Raw genomic sequence first — 25710 nt, forward strand, 5'->3', positions numbered from 1 at the left:
AGACCCAGTGCTCGACAACACGAGTGAGAGAAGGTAACACACAGACCCAGTGCTCGACAACACGAGTGAGAGAAGGTAACACACAGACCCAGTGCTCGACAACACGAGTGAGAGAAGGTAACACACAGACCCAGTGCTCGACAACACGAGTGAGAGAAGGTAACACACAGACCCAGTGCTCGACAACACGAGTGAGAGAAGGTCACAAACACACAGACCCAGCGCTCGACACCACGAGTGAGAGAAGGAAACCCACAGACCCAGTGCTCGACAACACGAGTGAGAGAAGGTAACACACAGACCCAGTGCTCGACAACACGAGTGAGAGAAGGTAACACACAGACCCAGTGCTCGACAACACGAGTGAGAGAAGGTAACACACAGACCCAGTGCTCGACAACACGAGTGAGAGAAGGTAACACACAGACCCAGTGCTCGACAACACGAGTGAGAGAAGGTAACACACAGACCCAGTGCTCGACAACACGAGTGAGAGAAGGTAACACACAGACCCAGTGCTCGACAACACGAGTGAGAGAAGGTAACACACAGACCCAGTGCTCGACAACACGAGTGAGAGAAGGTAACACACAGACCCAGTGCTCGACAACACGAGTGAGAGAAGGTAACACACAGACCCAGTGCTCGACAACACGAGTGAGAGAAGGTAACACACAGACCCAGTGCTCGACAACACGAGTGAGAGAAGGTAACACACAGACCCAGTGCTCGACAACATGAGTGAGAGAAGGTAACACAGACCCAGTGCTCGACAACACGAGTGAGAGAAGGTAACACACAGACCCAGTGCTCGACAACACGAGTGAGAGAAGGTAACACACAGACCCAGTGCTCGACAACACGAGTGAGAGAAGGTAACACACAGACCCAGTGCTCGACAACACGAGTGAGAGAAGGTAACACACAGACCCAGTGCTCGACAACACGAGTGAGAGAAGGTAACACACAGACCCAGTGCTCGACAACACGAGTGAGAGAAGGTAACACACAGACCCAGTGCTCGACAACACGAGTGAGAGAAGGTAACACACAGACCCAGTGCTCGACAACACGAGTGAGAGAAGGTAACACACAGACCCAGTGCTCGACAACACGAGTGAGAGAAGGTAACACACAGACCCAGTGCTCGACAACACGAGTGAGAGAAGGTAACACACAGACCCAGTGCTCGACAACACGAGTGAGAGAAGGTAACACACAGACCCAGTGCTCGACAACACGAGTGAGAGAAGGTAACACACAGACCCAGTGCTCGACAACACGAGTGAGAGAAGGTAACACACAGACCCAGTGCTCGACAACACGAGTGAGAGAAGGTAACACACAGACCCAGTGCTCGACAACACGAGTGAGAGAAGGTAACACACAGACCCAGTGCTCGACAACACGAGTGAGAGAAGGTAACACACAGACCCAGTGCTCGACAACACGAGTGAGAGAAGGTAACACACAGACCCAGTGCTCGACAACACGAGTGAGAGAAGGTAACACACAGACCCAGTGCTCGACAACACGAGTGAGAGAAGGTAACACACAGACCCAGTGCTCGACAACACGAGTGAGAGAAGGTAACACACAGACCCAGTGCTCGACAACACGAGTGAGAGAAGGTAACACACAGACCCAGTGCTCGACAACACGAGTGAGAGAAGGTAACACACAGACCCAGTGCTCGACAACACGAGTGAGAGAAGGTAACACACAGACCCAGTGCTCGACAACACGAGTGAGAGAAGGTAACACACAGACCCAGTGCTCGACAACACGAGTGAGAGAAGGTAACACACAGACCCAGTGCTCGACAACACGAGTGAGAGAAGGTAACACACAGACCCAGTGCTCGACAACACGAGTGAGAGAAGGTAACACACAGACCCAGTGCTCGACAACACGAGTGAGAGAAGGTAACACACAGACCCAGTGCTCGACAACACGAGTGAGAGAAGGTAACGAGTGAGAGAAGGTAACACACAGACCCAGTGCTCGACAACACGAGTGAGAGAAGGTAACACACAGACCCAGTGCTCGACAACATGAGTGAGAGAAGGTAACACACAGACCCAGTGCTCGACAACACGAGTGAGAGAAGGTAACACACAGACCCAGTGCTCGACAACACGAGTGAGAGAAGGTAACACACAGACCCAGTGCTCGACAACACGAGTGAGAGAAGGTAACACACAGACCCAGTGCTCGACAACACGAGTGAGAGAAGGTAACACACAGACCCAGTGCTCGACAACACGAGTGAGAGAAGGTAACACACAGACCCAGTGCTCGACAACACGAGTGAGAGAAGGTAACACACAGACCCAGTGCTCGACAACACGAGTGAGAGAAGGTAACACACAGACCCAGTGCTCGACAACACGAGTGAGAGAAGGTAACACACAGACCCAGTGCTCGACAACACGAGTGAGAGAAGGTAACACACAGACCCAGTGCTCGACAACACGAGTGAGAGAAGGTAACACACAGACCCAGTGCTCGACAACACGAGTGAGAGAAGGTAACACACAGACCCAGTGCTCGACAACACGAGTGAGAGAAGGTAACACACAGACCCAGTGCTCGACAACACGAGTGAGAGAAGGTAACACACAGACCCAGTGCTCGACAACACGAGTGAGAGAAGGTAACACACAGACCCAGTGCTCGACAACACGAGTGAGAGAAGGTAACACACAGACCCAGTGCTCGACAACACGAGTGAGAGAAGGTAACACACAGACCCAGTGCTCGACAACACGAGTGAGAGAAGGTAACACACAGACCCAGTGCTCGACAACACGAGTGAGAGAAGGTAACACACAGACCCAGTGCTCGACAACACGAGTGAGAGAAGGTAACACACAGACCCAGTGCTCGACAACACGAGTGAGAGAAGGTAACACACAGACCCAGTGCTCGACAACACGAGTGAGAGAAGGTAACACACAGACCCAGTGCTCGACAACACGAGTGAGAGAAGGTAACACACAGACCCAGTGCTCGACAACACGAGTGAGAGAAGGTAACACACAGACCCAGTGCTCGACAACACGAGTGAGAGAAGGTAACACACAGACCCAGTGCTCGACAACACGAGTGAGAGAAGGTAACACACAGACCCAGTGCTCGACAACACGAGTGAGAGAAGGTAACACACAGACCCAGTGCTCGACAACACGAGTGAGAGAAGGTAACACACAGACCCAGTGCTCGACAACACGAGTGAGAGAAGGTAACACACAGACCCAGTGCTCGACAACACGAGTGAGAGAAGGTAACACACAGACCCAGTGCTCGACAACACGAGTGAGAGAAGGTAACACACAGACCCAGTGCTCGACAACACGAGTGAGAGAAGGTAACACACAGACCCAGTGCTCGACAACACGAGTGAGAGAAGGTAACACACAGACCCAGTGCTCGACAACACGAGTGAGAGAAGGTAACACACAGACCCAGTGCTCGACAACACGAGTGAGAGAAGGTAACACACAGACCCAGTGCTCGACAACACGAGTGAGAGAAGGTTAAACACAGACCCAGTGCTCGACAACACGAGTGAGAGAAGGTAACACACAGACCCAGTGCTCGACAACATGAGTGAGAGAAGGTAACACACAGACCCAGTGCTCGACAACACGAGTGAGAGAAGGTAACACACAGACCCAGTGCTCGACAACACGAGTGAGAGAAGGTAACACACAGACCCAGTGCTCGACAACACACAGACCCAGTGCTCGACAACACGAGTGAGAGAAGGTAACACACAGACCCAGTGCTCGACAACACGAGTGAGAGAAGGTAACACACAGACCCAGTGCTCGACAACACGAGTGAGAGGAGGTCACACACAGACCCAGTGCTCGACAACACGAGTGAGAGAAGGTAACACACAGACCCAGTGCTCGACAACACGAGTGAGAGAAGGTAACACACAGACCCAGTGCTCGACAACACGAGTGAGAGAAGGTAACACACAGACCCAGTGCTCGACAACACGAGTGAGAGAAGGTAACACACAGACCCAGTGCTCGACAACACGAGTGAGAGAAGGTAACACACAGACCCAGTGCTCGACAACACGAGTGAGAGAAGGTAACACACAGACCCAGTGCTCGACAACACGAGTGAGAGAAGGTAACACACAGACCCAGTGCTCGACAACACGAGTGAGAGAAGGTAACACACAGACCCAGTGCTCGACAACACGAGTGAGAGAAGGTAACACACAGACCCAGTGCTCGACAACACGAGTGAGAGAAGGTAACACACAGACCCAGTGCTCGACAACACGAGTGAGAGAAGGTAACACACAGACCCAGTGCTCGACAACACGAGTGAGAGAAGGTAACACACAGACCCAGTGCTCGACAACACGAGTGAGAGAAGGTAACACACAGACCCAGTGCTCGACAACACGAGTGAGAGAAGGTAACACACAGACCCAGTGCTCGACAACACGAGTGAGAGAAGGTAACACACAGACCCAGTGCTCGACAACACGAGTGAGAGAAGGTAACACACAGACCCAGTGCTCGACAACACGAGTGAGAGAAGGTAACACACAGACCCAGTGCTCGAGTGAGAGAAGGACAGACACAGTGCTCGTCAACACGAGTGAGAGAAGGTAACACACAGACCCAGTGCTCGACAACACGAGTGAGAGAAGGTAACACACAGACCCAGTGCTCGACAACACGAGTGAGAGAAGGTAACACACAGACCCAGTGCTCGACAACACGAGTGAGAGAAGGTAACACACAGACCCAGTGCTCGACAACACGAGTGAGAGAAGGTAACACACAGACCCAGTGCTCGACAACACGAGTGAGAGAAGGTAACACACAGACCCAGTGCTCGACAACACGAGTGAGAGAAGGTAACACACAGACCCAGTGCTCGACAACACGAGTGAGAGAAGGTAACACACAGACCCAGTGCTCGACAACACGAGTGAGAGAAGGTAACACACAGACCCAGTGCTCGACAACACGAGTGAGAGAAGGTAACACACAGACCCAGTGCTCGACAACACGAGTGAGAGAAGGTAACACACAGACCCAGTGCTCGACAACACGAGTGAGAGAAGGTAACACGAGTGAGAGAAGGTAACACACAGACCCAGTGCTCGACAACACGAGTGAGAGAAGGTAACACACAGACCCAGTGCTCGACAACACGAGTGAGAGAAGGTAACACACAGACCCAGTGCTCGACAACACGAGTGAGAGAAGGTAACACACAGACCCAGTGCTCGACAACACGAGTGAGAGAAGGTAACACACAGACCCAGTGCTCGACAACACGAGTGAGAGAAGGTAACACACAGACCCAGTGCTCGACAACACGAGTGAGAGAAGGTAACACACAGACCCAGTGCTCGACAACACGAGTGAGAGAAGGTAACACACAGACCCAGTGCTCGACAACACGAGTGAGAGAAGGTAACACACAGACCCAGTGCTCGACAACACGAGTGAGAGAAGGTAACACAGACCCAGTGCTCGACAACACGAGTGAGAGAAGGTAACACACAGACCCAGTGCTCGACAACACGAGTGAGAGAAGGTAACACACAGACCCAGTGCTCGACAACACGAGTGAGAGAAGGTAACACAGACCCAGTGCTCGACAACACGAGTGAGAGAAGGTAACACAGACCCAGTGCTCGACAACACGAGTGAGAGAAGGTAACACACAGACCCAGTGCTCGACAACACGAGTGAGAGAAGGTAACACACAGACCCAGTGCTCGACAACACGAGTGAGAGAAGGTAACACAGACCCAGTGCTCGACAACACGAGTGAGAGAAGGTAACACACAGACCCAGTGCTCGACAACACGAGTGAGAGAAGGTAACACACAGACCCAGTGCTCGACAACACGAGTGAGAGAAGGTAACACACAGACCCAGTGCTCGACAACACGAGTGAGAGAAGGTACACACAGACCCAGTGCTCGACAACACGAGTGAGAGAAGGTACACACAGACCCAGTGCTCGACAACACGAGTGAGAGAAGGTAACACACAGACCCAGTGCTCGACAACACGAGTGAGAGAAGGTAACACAGACCCAGTGCTCGACAACACGAGTGAGAGAAGGTAACACAGACCCAGTGCTCGACAACACGAGTGAGAGAAGGTAACACAGACCCAGTGCTCGACAACACGAGTGAGAGAAGGTAACACAGACCCAGTGCTCGACAACACGAGTGAGAGAAGGTAACACAGACCCAGTGCTCGACAACACGAGTGAGAGAAGGTAACACAGACCCAGTGCTCGACAACACGAGTGAGAGAAGGTAACACAGACCCAGTGCTCGACAACACGAGTGAGAGAAGGTAACACACAGACCCAGTGCTCGACAACATGAGTGAGAGAAGGTAACACACAGACCCAGTGCTCGACAACACGAGTGAGAGAAGGTAACACACAGACCCAGTGCTCGACAACACGAGTGAGAGAAGGTAACACACAGACCCAGTGCTCGACAACACGAGTGAGAGAAGGTAACACACAGACCCAGTGCTCGACAACACGAGTGAGAGAAGGTAACACACAGACCCAGTGCTCGACAACACGAGTGAGAGAAGGTAACACACAGACCCAGTGCTCGACAACACGAGTGAGAGAAGGTAACACACAGACCCAGTGCTCGACAACACGAGTGAGAGAAGGTAACACACAGACCCAGTGCTCGACAACACGAGTGAGAGAAGGTAACACACAGACCCAGTGCTCGACAACACGAGTGAGAGAAGGTAACACACAGACCCAGTGCTCGACAACACGAGTGAGAGAAGGTAACACACAGACCCAGTGCTCGACAACACGAGTGAGAGAAGGTAACACACAGACCCAGTGCTCGACAACACGAGTGAGAGAAGGTAACACACAGACCCAGTGCTCGACAACACGAGTGAGAGAAGGTAACACACAGACCCAGTGCTCGACAACACGAGTGAGAGAAGGTAACACAGACCCAGTGCTCGACAACACGAGTGAGAGAAGGTAACACACAGACCCAGTGCTCGACAACACGAGTGAGAGAAGGTAACACACAGACCCAGTGCTCGACAACACGAGTGAGAGAAGGTAACACACAGACCCAGTGCTCGACAACACGAGTGAGAGAAGGTAACACAGACCCAGTGCTCGACAACACGAGTGAGAGAAGGTAACACACAGACCCAGTGCTCGACAACACGAGTGAGAGAAGGTAACACACAGACCCAGTGCTCGACAACACGAGTGAGAGAAGGTAACACACAGACCCAGTGCTCGACAACACGAGTGAGAGAAGGTAACACACAGACCCAGTGCTCGACAACACGAGTGAGAGAAGGTAACACACAGACCCAGTGCTCAATAATAACTTACATGAACACACAAACTCAGAAGATAAATTGATAAGACAGGAAATATAACACAGGTACAGTAACCACTACATTATAAGACAGGAAATATAACACAGGTACAGTAACCACTACATTATAAGACAGGAAATATAACAGGTACAGTAACCACTACATTATAAGACAGGAAATATAACACAGGTACAGTAACCACTACATTATAAGACAGGAAATATAACAGGTACAGTAACCACTACATTATAAGACAGGAAATATAACATGTACAGTAACCACTACATTATAAGACAGGAAATATAACACAGGTACAGTAACCACTACATTATAAGACAGGAAATAAGACAGGTACAATAACCACTACATTATAAGACAGGAAATATAACACAGGTACAGTAACCACTACATTATAAGACAGGAAATATAACACAGGTACAGTAACCACTACATTATAAGACAGGAAATATAACACAGGTACAGTAACCACTACATTATACGACAGGAAATATGAAACAGGTACATTAACCACTACATTATAAGACAGGAAATATACAGGTACAGTAACCACTACATTATATGACAGGAAATATAACACAGGTACAGTAACCACTACATTATAAGACAGGAAATATAACATGTACAGTAACCACTACATTATAAGACAGGAAATATAACACAGGTACAGTAACCACTACATTATAAGACAGGAAATATAACACAGGTACAGTAACCACTACATTATAAGACAGGAAATATAACACAGGTACAGTAACCACTACATTATAAGACAGGAAAAATAACACAGGTACAGTAACCACTACATTATAAGACAGGAAATATAACACAGGTACAGTAACCACTACATTATAAGACAGGAAATATAACACAGGTACAGTAACCACTACATTATAAGACTGGAAATATAACAGGTACAGTAACCACTACATTATAAGACAGGAAATATAACATGTACAGTAACCACTACATTATAAGACAGGAAATATAACACAGGTACAGTAACCACTACATTATAAGACAGGAAATAAGACAGGTACAATAACCACTACATTATAAGACAGGAAATATAACACAGGTACAGTAACCACTACATTATAAGACAGGAAATATAACACAGGTACAGTAACCACTACATTATACGACAGGAAATATGAAACAGGTACATTAACCACTACATTATAAGACAGGAAATATACAGGTACAGTAACCACTACATTATAAGACAGGAAATATAACATAGGTACAGTAACCACTACATTATAAGACAGGAAATATAACATGTACAGTAACCACTACATTATAAGACAGGAAATATAACACAGGTACAGTAACCACTGCATTATAAGACAGGAAATATAACACAGGTACAGTAACCACTACATTATAAGACAGGAAATATAACACAGGTACAGTAACCACTACATTATAAGACAGGAAATATAACATGTACAGTAACCACTACATTATAAGACAGGAAATATAACACAGGTACAGTAACCATTACATTATAAGACAGGAAATAAGACAGGTACAATAACCACTACATTATAAGACAGGAAATATAACACAGGTACAGTAACCACTACATTATAAGAAAGGAAATATAACACAGGTACAATAACCACAACATTATAAGACAGGAAATATAACACAGGTACAGTAACCACTACATTATAAGACAGGAATTATAACAGGTACAGTAACCACTACATTACAAGACAGGAAATATAACACAGGTACAGTAACCACTACATTATAAGACAGGAAATATAACACAGGTACAGTAACCACTACATTATAAGACAGGAAATATACAGGTACAGTAACCACTACATTATAAGACAGGAAATATAACACAGGTACAGTAACCACTACATTATAAGACAGGAAATATAACACAGGTACAGTAACCACTACATTATGAGACAGGAAATATAACACAGGTACAGTAACCACTACATTATAAGACAGGATATATAACACAGGTACAGTAACCACTACATTATAAGACAGGAAATATAACACAGGTACAGTAACCACTACATTATAAGACAGGAAATATAACACAGGTACAGTACCCACTACATTATAAGACAGGAAATATAACACAGGTACAGTAACCACTACATTATAAGACAGGAAATATGACACAGGTACAGTAACCACTACATTATAAGACAGGAAATATGACTCAGGTACAGTAACCACTACATTATAAGACAGGAAATATAACACCTCTACAGTAACCACTACATTATAAGACAGGAAATATAACACAGGTACAGTAACCACTACATTATAAGACAGGAAATATAACACAGGTACAGTAACCACTACATTATAAGACAGGAAATATAACATGTACAGTAACCACTACATTATAAGACAGGAAATATAACACAGGTACAGTAACCACTACATTATAAGACAGGAAATAAGACAGGTACAATAACCACTACATTATAAGACAGGAAATATAACACAGGTACAGTAACCACTACATTATAAGACAGGAAATATAACACAGGTACAATAACCACTACATTATAAGACAGGAAATATAACACAGGTACAGTAACCAGTACATTATAAGACAGGAATTATAAGAGGTACAGTAACCACTACATTATAAGACAGGAAATATAACACAGGTACAGTAACCACTACATTATAAGACAGGAAATATAACACAGGTACAGTAACCACTACATTATAAGACAGGAAATATACAGGTACAGTAACCACTACATTATAAGACAGGAAATATAACACAGGTACAGTAACCACTACATTATAAGACAGGAAATATAACACAGGTACAGCAACCACTACATTATAAGACAGGAAATATAACACAGGTACAGTAACCACTACATTATAAGACAGGAAATATAACACAGGTACAGTAACCACTACATTATAAGACAGGAAATATAACACAGGTACAGTAACCACTACATTATAAGACAGGAAATATGACACAGGTACAGTAACCACTACATTATAAGACAGGAAATATGACTCAGGTACAGTAACCACTACATTATAAGACAGGAAATATGACAGGTACAGTAACCACTACATTATAAGAGTGGAAATATGACAGGTACAGTAACCACTACATTATAAGAGTGAGAATATAACACAGGTACAGTAACCACTACATTGTAAGACAGGAAATATGACACAGGTACAGTAACCACTACATTATAAGAGTGGAAATATGACTCAGGTATAATAACCACTACATTATAAGAGTGGAAATATGACTCGGGTACAGTAACCACTACATTATAAGACATGAAATATAACACAGGTACAGTAACCACTACATTATAAGACAGGAAATATAACACAGGTACAGTAACCACTACATTATAAGACAGGAAATATAACACAGGTACAGTAACCACTACATTATAAGACAGGAAATAAGACAGGTACAATAACCACTACATTATAAGACAGGAAATATAACACAGGTACAGTAACCACTACATTATAAGACAGGAAATATAACACAGGTACAGTAACCACTACATTATACGACAGGAAATATGAAACAGGTACATTAACCACTACATTATAAGACAGGAAATATACAGGTACAGTAACCACTACATTATAAGACAGGAAATATAACACAGGTACAGTAACCACTACATTATAAGACAGGAAATATAACATGTACAGTAACCACTACATTATAAGACAGGAAATATAACACAGGTACAGTAACCACTACATTATAAGACAGGAAATATAACACAGGTACAGTAACCACTACATTATAAGACAGGAAATATAACACAGGTACAGTAACCACTACATTATAAGACAGGAAATATAACACAGGTACAGTAACCACTACATTATAAGAGTGGAAATATAATGGAATAAAGAGTGGAAGAAGGTCATCCAATAAAATTATCGGAGATTTACGAAGGCCAGAAATAATACACAAATATAAGGAGATAAAAGGGGAAGAAACTAAAAATAAAACAGTGGACAAAACGAAGAAACAACAGGTATTTTTTTAATGTCAAAATCAAACTAAATGTCAAAATCAAAATACATAGAAATATTAATGACTATAGTCACTTAGGAGAAAATGTGTGAGGCATTAAATAGAAGAACGAAGGAACACTGTACCAGGCCTACTGGCCTATGCTAGTCAGGTAGGCCTACACACATTCACCTACACACATTCCCGTCCAACTTATATTAAAAGCGAAGTTCTCGCCTTTCCTACAACTCTATTGCCAAACAATTACTTCTCAATATCCTTTTTCGAATCTAAATTTATCCAACTTGATCCATTGTTTTGCTATTGTTATTAATAAAATAACTAAGTTATTTGTGATCACTTTCTCCAAGCTCATTAATCCTTAAATTATCCATCAAATAATCCATCAAATAATCCATCAAATAATCCATCAAATAATCCATCAAATAATCCATCAAATAATCAATCAAATAATCAATCAAATAATCAATCAAATAATCAATCAAATAATCAATCAAATAATCAATCAAATAATCCATCAAATAATCCATCAAATAATCCATCAAATAATCCATCAAATAATCCATTAAATAATCCATCAAATAATCCTCGTTTACAGTATAACGACCAGCAGATTATTTTTCTCCTGTTCGTTTTAACAGGAATTACTTTAAAAAGCAATCTTGGAGAAACTATACCAAGGGTGGGGTTAGAACCAGCGATCGTGTCACTACGATTTCGTGAGTCAGTCTTGGACCGTCTCAGAGTCGCTAAGACTCCAGATTACTTGTCAAATTACTGAAATCGATTTGTGTAAATTAAAATACCCCGTTAAAATTTATTTTGATGCCTGACTTACTATGTCTCAAAGATTACCATGGTTACTGTCTAGGTCTGTAGACCACACCTCAGATTATCTCTGTAGGTTTGTGGGTCTGTAGACCACACCTCAGATTATCTCTGTAGGTTTGTGGGTCTGTAGACCACACCTCAGATTATCTCTCTAGGTTTGTGGGTCTGTAGACCACACCTCAGATTATCTCTCTAGGTTTGTGGGTCTGTAGACCACACCTCAGATTATCTCTCTAGGATTGTGGGTCTGTAGACCACACCTCAGATTATCTCTGTAGGTTTGTGGGTCTGTAGACCACACCTCAGATTATCTCTGTAGGTTTGTGGGTCTGTAGACCACACCTCAGATTATCTCTGTAGGTTTGTGGGTCTGTAGACCACACCTCAGATTATCTCTGTAGGTTTGTGGGTCTGTAGACCACACCTCAGATTATCTCTCTAGGTTTGTGGGTCTGTAGACCACACCTCAGATTATCTCTGTAGATTTGTGGGTCTGTAGACCACACCTCAGATTACCTCTGTAGGTTTTGTGGTCTGTAGACCACACCTCAGATTATCTCTGTAGGTTCTATGGTCTGTAGACCACACCTCGGATCATCTCTGTAGGTTCTGTGGTCTGTAGACCACACCTCGGATCATCTCTGTAGGTTTGTGGGTCTGTAGACCACACCTCAGTAGGTTTGTGGGTCTGTAGACCACACCTCGGATCATCTCTGTAGGTTTGTGGGTCTGTAGACCACACCTCAGATTATCTCTGTAGGTTTGTGGGTCTGTAGACCACACCTCAGATCATCTCTGTAGGTTTGTGGGTCTGTAGACCACACCTCGGATCATCTCTGTAGGTTTGTGGGTCTGTAGACCACACCTCAGATTATCTCTGTAGGTTTGTGGGTCTGTAGACCACACCTCAGATCATCTCTGTAGGTTCTGTGGTCTGTAGACCACACCTCGGATCATCTCTGTAGGTTTGTGGGTCTGTAGACCACACCTCAGATTATCTCTGTAGATTTGTGGGTCTGTAGACCACACCTCAGATTACCTCTGTAGGTTTTGTGGTCTGTAGACCACACCTCAGATTATCTCTGTAGGTTCTATGGTCTGTAGACCACACCTCAGATCATCTCTGTAGGTTCTGTGGTCTGTAGACCACACCTCGGATCATCTCTGTAGGTTTGTGGGTCTGTAGACCACATCTCAGATTATCTGTAGGTTTGTGGGTCTGTAGACCACACCTCAGATCATCTCTGTAGGTTCTGTGGTCTGTAGACCACACCTCGGATCATCTCTGTAGGTTTGTGGGTCTGTAGACCACACCTCAGATTATCTCTGTAGGTTTTGTGGTCTGTAGACCACACCTCAGATTATCTGTAGGTTTGTGGGTCTGTAGACCACACCTCAGATCATCTCTGTAGGTTCTGTGGTCCGTAGACCACACCTCGGATCATCTCTGTAGGTTTGTGGGTCTGTAGACCACACCTCAGATTATCTCTGAACGTTTGTAAGTCTGTAGCCCACACCTAGACTAACAACGAGGTACCTAATTACTGCTAGGTGAACAGTGACAGCAGGTGCAAGGAAACATTCCCGATGTTTACACCTGTACTGGGTATTGAACCTCGGACACTCAGTGTGTGAAATATGAGCACTGCCAAAAGAGCCACGAGACAACAAAACTGGAACCTTCAAATACTGTGTCGTGCCAATACCTAACAACACCTAACAACACCAACACCTAACAACACCAACACCTAACAACACCTAACAAAATGGCTGAGTTTGAAAACTGCAAATCCGAGTCAAAATATTTATCAGATATAAAAAGTAATGAATGTTAAGGGTAAATTTAACCACGTTGTGGCCCGGTGGCCCAGTGGCCCGGTGGCCCGGTGGCCTGGTGGCTAAAGCTCCCGCTTCACACACGGAGGGCCCGGGTTCGATTCCCGGCGGGTGGAAACATTTCGACACGTTTCCTTACACCTGTTGTCCTGTTCACCTAGCAGCAAATAGGTACCTGGGTGTTAGTCGACTGGTGTGGGTGGCATCCTGGGGGACAAGATTAAGGAACACAATGTAAATAAGTTAGACAGTCCTCGATGACGCACTGACTTTCTTGGGTTATCCTGGGTGGCTAACCCTCCGGGGTTAAAAATCAGAACCAAATCTTATCTTATCTCTCTTATCTTCAATGACAGGAAATAAATGGAAAACGTAATAACCAAACGTTGATAATTAAGACACATGCAACAATGTCGAACATTATTTCTCTAAACTTGAGGCCCCTCAAGGAAGGTTCCTTGATGTTGGTGAGGGGCTCTTGATTTAGGGAATTGGATCTGTGCTCCAGTTCCCCAAATTAAGCCTGAATGCCTTCCACATCCCCCCCCCCCAGGCGCTGTATAATCCTCCGGGTTTAGCGCTTCCCCCTTGATTATAATAATAATAATCTAAACTTGAGTCCCCTCAAGGAAGGTTCCTTGATGTTGGTGAGGGGCTCTTGATTTAGGGAATTGGATCTGTGCTCCAGTTCCCCAAATTAAGCCTGAATGCCTTCCACATCCCCCCCCCCAGGCGCTGTATAATCCTCCGGGTTTAGCGCTTCCCCCTTGATTATAATAATAATAATCTAAACTTGAGTCCCCTCAAGGAAGGTTCCTTGATGTTGGTGAGGGGCTCTTGATTTAGGGAATTGGATCTGTGCTCCAGTTCCCCAAATTAAGCCTGAATGCCTTCCACATCCCCCCCCCCAGGCGCTGTATAATCCTCCGGGTCTAGCGCTTCCCCCTTGATTATAATAATAATAATCTAAACTTGAGGGACTGATTGCATCACCTTCAGTTCACTATTACACATGCTTTCCCTATATTTGACTGAAGATGCCTGTGTAGGCGGAACGTTTTAACATTAAATACAACAGTTAACAAGACCTTTGGATTTATTAAGAAGATTTTTGACCAGCAACACCATAACACGAGGCAACTGTTGCAAATAGATTTAAAAATACATCACAGAATATAATTTGCTAAACTGCAGATAGAGTCAACTTGTTAATAAGAGGAAGTAGCAAGAGCTACAACCATTGGGCCCCAACACCTGTAAAAACGAGCTTAGTTTTGAGGAATGGAAAGGTACCGTACCATGACTGGTTCACGTCAGTCCGATATGTTGTCAGAGGTCCTGGTCAACTACGTCTTTCTTATTTAAGAATAACTTCGTTACTGAAGTTATAAATACAATTGGTAATTACACGTACATACACACACACTAACACACACACACACACACGCTCCTGGCGGGGCCAGGAGCTCGGACTCGACCCCCGCAACCTCAACTAGGTGAGTACATACAACAGGCCTAGTGTCGAATCGACATGTGCCTAGGACCAAATGATAACTAACTAGCACGTACACACATACACACGCACATACACACACATACACACACGCACACACACATACACACACACACACACACACACACACACACACAAACACACACACACAAACACACACACACACACACACGTGCATATACAGCAGGCCTAGTGTCTAATCGACATGTGCCTAGGAGAGAATGGTAACACACACACACATACAAACACACACACACAAACACACACACACAAACACACAAACACGCACAAACACACACACACACACACACACACACACACACACACACACACACACACACACACACACACACACAACGTGCATATACAGCAGGCCTAGTGTCTAATCGACATGTGCCTAGGACAAAATGTTAACTAACTAGCACGTACGATAAAGTTCCTGGAGCGGAGAGTGGACCTAGTAGCGACTAGCAAAGAGGTGGACCAGAAGCTGTGACTCGACCCCTGCAACCACAAATACGTGAGTACAAATAGGTAAGTACACTCTGTCTTTCCAAAGGGTGACACTAATTACTTGTTCTGTCTACAGAAGACTTCGTGGTATGCAGTTCTGGGAGGAAGGTACACAGGTTCTACTGGTGTGATGGCTGGCCAGACTGTGCTGACAACCATGCTGACGAACTCAACTGTAAGTATGACTCGCGAAATCGTGTTATGACTCACTGATCGCGGGTTCTATCCCCGCCCGTGTTATATTTTTCTCAACTGTAAGTGTTGCTATGTTGTTGCTATGATACACGTGTGTTGTACCTGGCCAGACTTTACTGACAACCTGCTGAAGAATTGAAATATGATTTTTGATGTGTTGTGAATATGTTGTGGTTCTGGTTTGACTGTCCCAATTGATGACAATCCTGTCACTGTAACTTGATGCTGTAATTATGTTGGGGTAAGTTTTGACTGTGTGTGATGAATGGTTTGAAAAACCGACAAGTTGAAGATTGAGACACTTATGCAGCATATGCTGCATAAGTGTCTCAATCTTCAACTCGTCGGTTTTTCAAACCATTCATCACAACTGTCAGACACTGCAGCATCATGGGATCTTGTTACAAAGAATTCTTCAACACTTGTTCAACCTTTGGACGATGACCTACTTCGACTAGTGGATGGTACCACTATGACTCCGCCTCCGTCTGCTTCACCTCACCTGACTACTTCGACTAGTGGATGGTACCACTATGACTCCGCCTCCGTCTGCTTCACCTCACCTGACTACTTCGACTAGTGGATGGTACCACTGTGACCCCGCCTCCGCCTGCTTCACCTCACCTGACTACTTCGACTAGTGGATGGTACCACTGTGACCCCGCCTCCGCCTGCTTCACCTCACCTGACTACTTCGACTAGTGGATGGTACCACTATGACCCCGCCTCCGCCTGCTTCACCTCACCTGACTACTACGACTAGTGGATGGTACCACTATGACCCTGCCTCCGCCTGCTTCACCTCACCTCACTACTTCGACTAGTGGATGGTACCACTATGACCCCGCCTCCGCCTGCTTCACCTCACCTCACTACTTCGACTAGTGGATGGTACCACTATGACCCTGCCTCCGCCTGCTTCACCTCACCTCACTACTTCGACTAGTGGATGGTACCACTATGACCCCAACTCCGCCTGCTTCACCTCACCTCACTACTTCGACTAGTGGATGGTACCACTATGACCCCGCCTCCACCTGCTTCACGTCACCTCACTACAGTATATAAGCCACGTCTACGGCCCTATGCTGTACATTCTACAAGATTGATGGACTGAACACATCGACTCCAGGTTGAGGGACTGATTACCTCATTCTCCTCCTCTCCTTACGCCTTCCTCTTTGTATTGGACTGATGAAGCCACTGTGTGGCGAAACGTTTCCTGAATAAAGATTCCCATATGCTGCATATGTTTTGACTGTTGTAACTATATTGGGGTATATTTTGACTGTTGTAACTATATTGGGGTATATTTTGACTGTTGTAACTATATTGGGGTATGTTTTGACTGTTGTAACTATATTGGGGTATGTTTTGACTGTTGTAACTATATTGGGGTATATTTTGACTGTTGTAACTATATTGGGGTATATTTTGACTGTTGTAACTATATTGGGGTATATTTTGACTGTTGTAACTATATTGGGGTATATTTTGACTGTTGTAACTATATTGGGGTATATTTTGACTGTTGTAACTATATTGGGGTATATTTTGACTGTTGTAACTATATTGGGGTATGTTTTGACTGTTGTAACTATATTGGGGTATATTTTGACTGTTGTAACTATATTGGGGTATGTCTTGACTGTTGTAACTATATTGGGGTATATTTTGACTGTTGTAACTATATTGGGGTATGTTTTGACTGTTGTAACTATATTGGGGTATGTTTTGACTGTTGTAACTATATTGGGGTATATTTTGACTGTTGTAACTATATTGGGGTATATTTTGACTGTTGTAACTATATTGGGGTATGTTTTGACTGTTGTAACTATATTGGGGTATATTTTGACTGTTGTAACTATATTGGGGTATGTCTTGACTGTTGTAACTATATTGGGGTATATTTTGACTGTTGTAACTATATTGGGGTATGTTTTGACTGTTGTAACTATATTGGGGTATGTTTTGACTGTTGTAACTATATTGGGGTATATTTTGACTGTTGTAACTATATTGGGGTATATTTTGACTGTTGTAACTATATTGGGGTATATTTTGACTGTTGTAACTATATTGGGGTATATTTTGACTGTTGTAACTATATTGGGGTATGTCTTGACTGTTGTAACTATATTGGGGTATGTCTTGACTGTTGTAACTATATTGGGGTATGTCTTGACTGTTGTAACTATATTGGGGTATGTCTTGACTGTTGTAACTATATTGGGGTATGTCTTGACTGTTGTAACTATATTGGGGTATGTTTTGACTGTTGTAACTGTTGTGACTGTTGTAACTGTTGTTACTGTTGTAACTGTTGTAGTTGTGTTGCTTTATTTGTTTTGATTGTGCTATGATTGTTTTATCAGTGTTGTATCTCTTATAAGTGTGTTGTGACTGTGTTACGGCTGCAGTGTAGCCGTGTTGTGACTACTGACTGTGTTGACTGTATTGCTGGTGTGTTGCATCTGTTTCAGCAGTGTTGTTGTTGAATTGTAGCCGTGTTAAGACTGTGTTTTGACTGTTTTGACTGTTGTTACTGTTGTAACTGTATGTCTGTGTTGCATCTGTGTTTGTTGTCATTGTGGAGTGCGTTGTGACAATGTTGTTGTAGTGTTAAAAGTGCGTTGTACCTGTGTCACGGCTGTATTGCAGCCGATTTCTTGACTGTACATTGACAATGTTATTAGTGAACATCAAAATGGTATACAATACCGACAGGCTGGTAGGTAAGACACACAGGCAACAGTAGGACAACTTTATTCCGAAACGTTTCGCCTACATAGTAGGCTTCTTCAGTCGAATACAGAAAGTAGGCAGGAACAGTAGAGATGTGAAGACGATGTAATCAGTCCATCACCCTTGAAGTCGTAGAATTTGAGGTTGTCAGTCCCTCGGCCTGGAGAAGTTCAGTTCCATAGTCAGGAACTATCTGAAGATCAAGCGACAGTGCGGAGACTTAAATACTGTCGGAAGGAGAGGTGCATAGTAGTAGTAGTAGTAGTAGTAGTAGTAGTAGTAGTAGTAGTAGTGAGAATGTAGCCAATGAGAGGTCAGGTCCCTCTCAGATCCAACACTTCTCACTTGAAAAGTTTGTCCAAGGTGTTTTCTGTAAATAAAAAAGGCACAATACCGTGACTGGAACGATACACAAATAACCCGCACATAAAAGAGAGAGAAGCTTACGACGACGTTTCGGTCCGACTTGGACCATTGACAAAGTCAAGATGCCACGTGTTGCAGTGTCTGACAAGATGAACATCAAAATGGTATACAATACAATACTGTTCCTGCCTACTTTCTGTATTCGACTGAAGAAGCCTACTGTGTAGGCGAAACGTTTCGGAATAAAGTTGCCTAACTGTTGCATATGTGTCTTACCTACCAACCAATGTTATTAGTGTTGTGACTGTGTATTGACTTATTAGTGTTGTGACTGTGTATTGACTGTTATTAGTGTTGTAACTGTGTATTGACTGTTATTAGTGTTGTGACTGTGTATTGACTGTTATTAGTGTTGTGACTGTGTATTGACTGTTATTAGTGTTGTGACTGTGTATTGACTGTTATTAGTGTTGTGACTGTGTATTGACTGTTATTAGTGTTGTGACTGTGTATTGACTGTTATTAGTGTTGTAACTGTGTATTGACTGTTATTAGTGTTGTAACTGTGTATTGACTGTTATTAGTGTTGTGACTGTGTATTGACTGTTATTAGTGTTGTAACTGTGTATTGACTGTTATTAGTGTTGTAACTGTGTATTGACTGTTATTAGTGTTGTAACTGTGTATTGACTGTTATTAGTGTTATAACTGTGTATTGACTGTTATTAGTGTTATAACTGTGTATTGACTGTTATTAGTGTTGTAACTGTGTATTGACTGTTATTAGTGTTGTAACTGTGTATTGACTGTTATTAGTGTTGTAACTGTATTGACTGTGTTATTAGTGTTGTGACTGTGTACTGACTGTTATTAGTGTGTAGTGACTATGCTGTTCCTTCTTCTCTTCTACTTATTCTTCTTCGTCTGCTTATGCTGCTTCTCTCATTTTGTTTTCAGATTTTTCAGTAATTCTCCCAGAAACCGGAACGAGATACCAAAATCTTTCAGAAATTGTGTTTCATAGTTAATGAAAGACCAGAAATGTTAGTGGATAGTATTGCCTCAAAACTGTATTTCTGGAGTTTCAGTCACTGAGATACTGGGCTCAAAACTATTTTTGGAGGTTTAGTCACTGAGATACTGGGCTCAAAACTATTTTTGGAGGTTTAGTCACTGAGATACTGAGCTCAAAACTATTTTTGGAGGTTTAGTCACTGAGATACTGGGCTCAAAACTATTTTTGGAGGTTCTGTCACTGAGATACTGAGCTCAAAACCATTTTTGGAGGTCCAGTCACTGAGATACTGAGCTCAAAATTCATAAGTAATAACCATTTAGTTAAGCAATGGCGTTTTTCGTATGTTTTTTTCTAAATTTTTCGAAATTTTTAAGAGTAACTAATTCCACTTAGATGCGTCGACACTTAAAGTTATGTCTCAACATCTAAGTGAGAAGCTTCCAGAATATTTTACCTCGTACTTAGAAGTGTCTACTTCTTGCGTTTAAATGATTATATCATTGTATATTACCCATTATAGTTAACGTTTAAATTATATCACTGTATATTACGCATTATAGTTAACGTTTAAATGATTATATCATTGTATATTACCCATTATAGTTAACGTTTAAATTATATCATTGTATATTAGGCATTATAGTTAACGTTTAAAATTATATCATTGTATATTACGCATTATAGTTAACGTTTAAATTATATCATTGTATATTACGTATTTTTGCTTCTGGAAGACACGATGCATTAAATCTAATAAATCTATAACAATCATTATGTACGATTTCTTTGGGAATTATTACCGTTCCTTCAAGAATTATTAATTACTCTTCCTTTGGGAATTATTACCCTTCCTTCAAGAATTATTAATTACCCTTCCTTTGGGAATTATTACCCTTCCTTCAAGAATTATTAATTACCCTTCCTTTGGGAATTATTACTCTTCCTTCAAGAATTATTAATTACCCTTCCTTTGGGAATTATTACCCTTCCTTCAAGAATTATTAATTACCCTTCCTTTGGGAATTATTACTCTTCCTTCAAGAATTATTAATTACCCTTCCTTTGGGAATTATTACCCTTCCTTCAAGAATTATTAATTACCCTTCCTTTGGAATTACCCTTCCTTTGGGAATTATTACCCTTCCTTCAAGAATTATTAATTACCCTTCCTTTGGAATTACCCTTCCTTGGGGAATTATTACCCTTCCTTCAAGAATTATTAATTACTCTTCCTTTGGGAATTATTACCCTTCCTTCAAGAATTATTAATTACTCTTCCTTTGGGAATTACTACCCTTCCTTCAAGAATTATTAATTACTCTTCCTTTGGGAATTATTACCCTTCCTTCAAGAATTATTAATTACCCTTCTTTTGGGAATTATTACCCTTCCTTCAAGAATTATTAATTACCCTTCCTTTGGGAATTATTACCCTTCCTTCAAGAATTATTAATTACCCTTCTTTTGGAATTACCCTTCCTTGGGGAATTATTACCCTTCCTTCAAGAATTATTAATTACCTTTCCTTTGGGAATTATTACCCTTCCTTCAAGAATTATTAATTACCCTTCCTTTGGGAATTATTACTCTTCCTTCAAGAATTATTAATTACCCTTCCTTTGGGAATTATTACCCTTCCTTCAAGAATTATTAATTACCCTTCCTTTGGGAATTATTACCCTTCCTTCAAGAATTATTAATTACCCTTCCTTTGGGAATTATTACCCTTCCTTCAAGAATTATTAATTACCCTTCCTTTGGGAATGATTACTCTTCCTTCAAGAATTAATAATTACCCTTCCTTTGGGAATTATTACCCTTCCTTCAAGAATTATTAATTACCCTTCCTTTGGAATTACCCTTCCTTGGGGAATTATTACCCTTCCTTCAAGAATTATTACCCTTCCTTCAAGAATTATTAATTACCCTTCCTTTGGGAATTATTACCCTTCCTTCAAGAATTATTAATTACCCTTCCTTTGGGAATTATTACCCTTCCTTCAAGAATTATTAATTACCCTTCCTTTGGAATTACCCTTCCTTGGGGAATTATTACCCTTCCTTCAAGAATTATTAATTACCCTTCCTTTGGGAATTATTACCCTTCCTTCAAGAATTATTAATTACCCTTCCTTTGGAATTACCCTTCCTTGGGGAATTATTACCCTTCGCTCTCCAGGAGCTTAACGGCTTGATAAAGCTCCTGGAGAGCGAAACGTTGCCACAATAAAATGTCACATTAGTTGCCACCTGTGGCTTAGGGGCTAGAGCTCCCGCTTCACACACGGAGGGCCCGGGTTCGATTCCCAGCGGGTAGAAACATTTCGACACGTTTCCTTACACCTGTTGTCCTGTTCACCTAGCAGCAAATAGGTACCTGGGTGATAGTGGACTGGTGTGGGTGGCATTCTGGGTGTTAGTGGACTGGTGTGGGTGGCATCCTGGGTGTTAGTGGACTGGTGTGGGTGGCATCCTGGGTGTTAGTGGACTGGTGTGGGTGGCATCCTGGGTGTTAGTGGACTGGTGTGGGTGGCATCCTGGGTGTTAGTGGACTGGTGTGGGTGGCATCCTGGGTGTTAGTGGACTGGTGTGGGTGGCATCCTGGGTGTTAGTGGACTGGTGTGGGTGGCATCCTGGGTGTTAGTTGACTGGTGTGGGTGGCATCCTGGGTGTTAGTGGACTGGTGTGGGTGGCATCCTGGGTACTAGTGGACTGATGTGGATGACATCCTGGGTGTTAGTGGACTGGTGTGGGTGGCATCCTGGGTGTTAGTGGACAGGTGTGGGTGGCATCCTGGGTGTTAGTGGACTGGTGTGGGTGGCATCCTGGGTGTTAGTGGACTGGTGTGGGTGGCATCCTGGGTACTAGTGGACTGGTGTGGGTGGCATCCTGGGTACTAGTGGACTGGTGTGGGTGGCATCCTGGGGGACAAGATTAAGGACCACAATGGAAATAAGTTAGACAGTCCTCGACGACGCACTGACTTTCTTGGATTATCCTCGATCGCTAACCCTCTGGGGCTAAAAACCTGAACGAAATCTTAACCGAGGCTCTTGCCAGGAAGCTTGTTGATCTGTGTATCAACATGTCTCCTGACTCTTCTCGTCACTACGTTTCCTATACATACTTAAGGAACACATGAAAGAATCAGGAATAATTAAGCAGCTGATCTTCCTCTCAAAGAACATAATAAGATCATCGTCATAACAACAAGGAAAATAAAACCTCTGGTGACACTTTTCAAATCACTTGTGCTCTCTCGTTTGGATTATTGTTCAGTGTTGACGGCCCCGTTCAGGAGAAATGGAACAGGTACAGAGATCGTTTACGGTCCGCATACAAGCAATAAATATGTACTCACTGGAGCAGAGAGATACATGATAATATATACCTGGAAAATACTTGAAGGCCTTATCCTAAATCTGTAAGATAAGATAAGATTTCGTTCGGATTTTTAACCCCGGAGGGTTAGCCACCCAGGATAACCCAAGAAAGTCAGTGCGTCATCGAGGACTCTCTAACTTATTTCCATTGGGGTCCTTAATCTTGTCCCCCAGGATGCGACCCACACCAGTCGACTAACACCCAGGTACCTATTTGCTGCTAGGTGAACAGGACAACAGGTGTAAGGAAACGTGTCGAAATGTTTCCACCCGCCGGGAATCGAACCCGGGCCCTCCGTGTGTGAAGCGGGAGCTTTAGCCACCAGGCCACCATGTATATTGTCATAACTACATACTGGAGTGAGTAAAGAAGGGGTGCAGTGGGCACAATAAAGGAACACTATATCAACATCTTTCCAGAAGATATCAGAAACACTGCTGGGACAAGTGTAGAAGCCTTCAAGAGGAAATTGGATAAGTACTTTCACCAGGCTGTTATGGATATGTGGGTCAGCTGGCTACCAGCATGAACAGTCTGGTTGACTAGGTAAGCACCAGACGAACCTGACAAGGCACAACTAATAACTGCTTGTGTTTTCACAACAGCAGCTGTGTGGAGTTTACAATGAGATTTATTACCAATAAAGGAACGCATTATACTGCCTTTGTGCCTTCATCCACCGGCGAGTAATAAGGTCGTTGGAATATCAGGTGTAAACCTGGGATGTATTTTTTATATCGAGTTTTCCAACTACATCAGGAATCCATTTCCCTGTCAAAGTGTTGATATTGTATTTTGTTTCAATTAGGGCTGTTTCATTGTTTATCTTTGATGTATGTCCAATATGTGCAAATTTTCATTATTGTCCCAGCTAATTGTATGTTGTTAGGCTCTGCAAAGTTCCTGGAGAGCGAAACGTTGCCACAATAAAATGTCGCATTAGCTGTACGTGTGTCCCTTTACCCAATGTATTGCCGGTAACTCTACGATCATTACGGTTCCTGAGTTGTCCCAGCGAGGCGGAGCTCACTCACCCATATTCCACTGAAATTTCATGCTCCATAATTCTGTCTTAATGTCGAAAATTAAGACTCGTCTGCAATAGTTAGGTATCTTCATTCCGTTACACATCAGGATTCTTCAGTTGAATACAGTTTTCGGGAAAAATGGAGAGTCACTCCTGATATACAAAACATTTGCTTTCTCTCTGGCTGCCAGGAAAAGTGACTTGAAGCTCCAGTGACTCCTGAACTGTGATTACGTAAAGTGCTGGACGTGGAGTGGCAGGACTTCACTACCTGAAAGTCTCCACGCCAGCTCCACTGTCGTCGAGCTGGAACCAGCTCGACGACAGATCGACTAACTAGAGACTTACCAAGACCCTTGGACAACTTACCACGACCAGACTTTCAGACGACAACACAACCCTCTCAAACTCTTCCAGTTTCTATACAACCCTGTACTTCCTCCTACATACACAGCCTCCCAACTCAGGCTTCCTACCCTGCTTTTTGCGCGGGGAGGGAGGGAGGGACTTTTACGACTTCTGCTTTTAAAGGTCACCACCCAATCCAACCCAACTCCAACCGAAATCCATACTCCTCCCACCTACGCTACCACGACTCAGTCCACGAAGCCATTGTCTCCCACACCCGGAAAGTAGTTAACAGGAGAGAGCCTGCTAGGTCCAGCTCAGCATTGACCCCATCAAATATGGACAAGGCGTTCATATTTGCCTGGGTCTGGCTGTGGCGAAGGTACTGCATGCTTTGATACAAAGTGCACAAATTCTAATCTTGTTCTGGACTGAGAGATAATGTTTGTAAATAATTTTGCTCATTTGCGAACTGTTAAACATTCGAAGTTGACTGCATGT

At 43.4% G+C, this 25710-nt stretch overlaps 1 protein-coding gene across 1 annotated transcript in view; it reads left to right on the forward strand.

Moving 5' to 3' along the window:
• Positions 1–25710, forward strand: part of LOC128701788 (G-protein coupled receptor GRL101-like) — a 692032-nt gene that overhangs the window by 158319 nt on the left and 508003 nt on the right. The window contains exon 5 of the mRNA XM_070105094.1: positions 16200–16298. Coding sequence (XP_069961195.1) covers positions 16200–16298 — 99 coding nt within the window. The remainder of the gene's footprint in view (positions 1–16199; positions 16299–25710) is intronic.

Source organism: Cherax quadricarinatus, chromosome 96 (genome assembly GCF_038502225.1).
Source record: "Cherax quadricarinatus isolate ZL_2023a chromosome 96, ASM3850222v1, whole genome shotgun sequence".
Lineage (NCBI taxonomy): Eukaryota > Metazoa > Arthropoda > Malacostraca > Decapoda > Parastacidae > Cherax > Cherax quadricarinatus.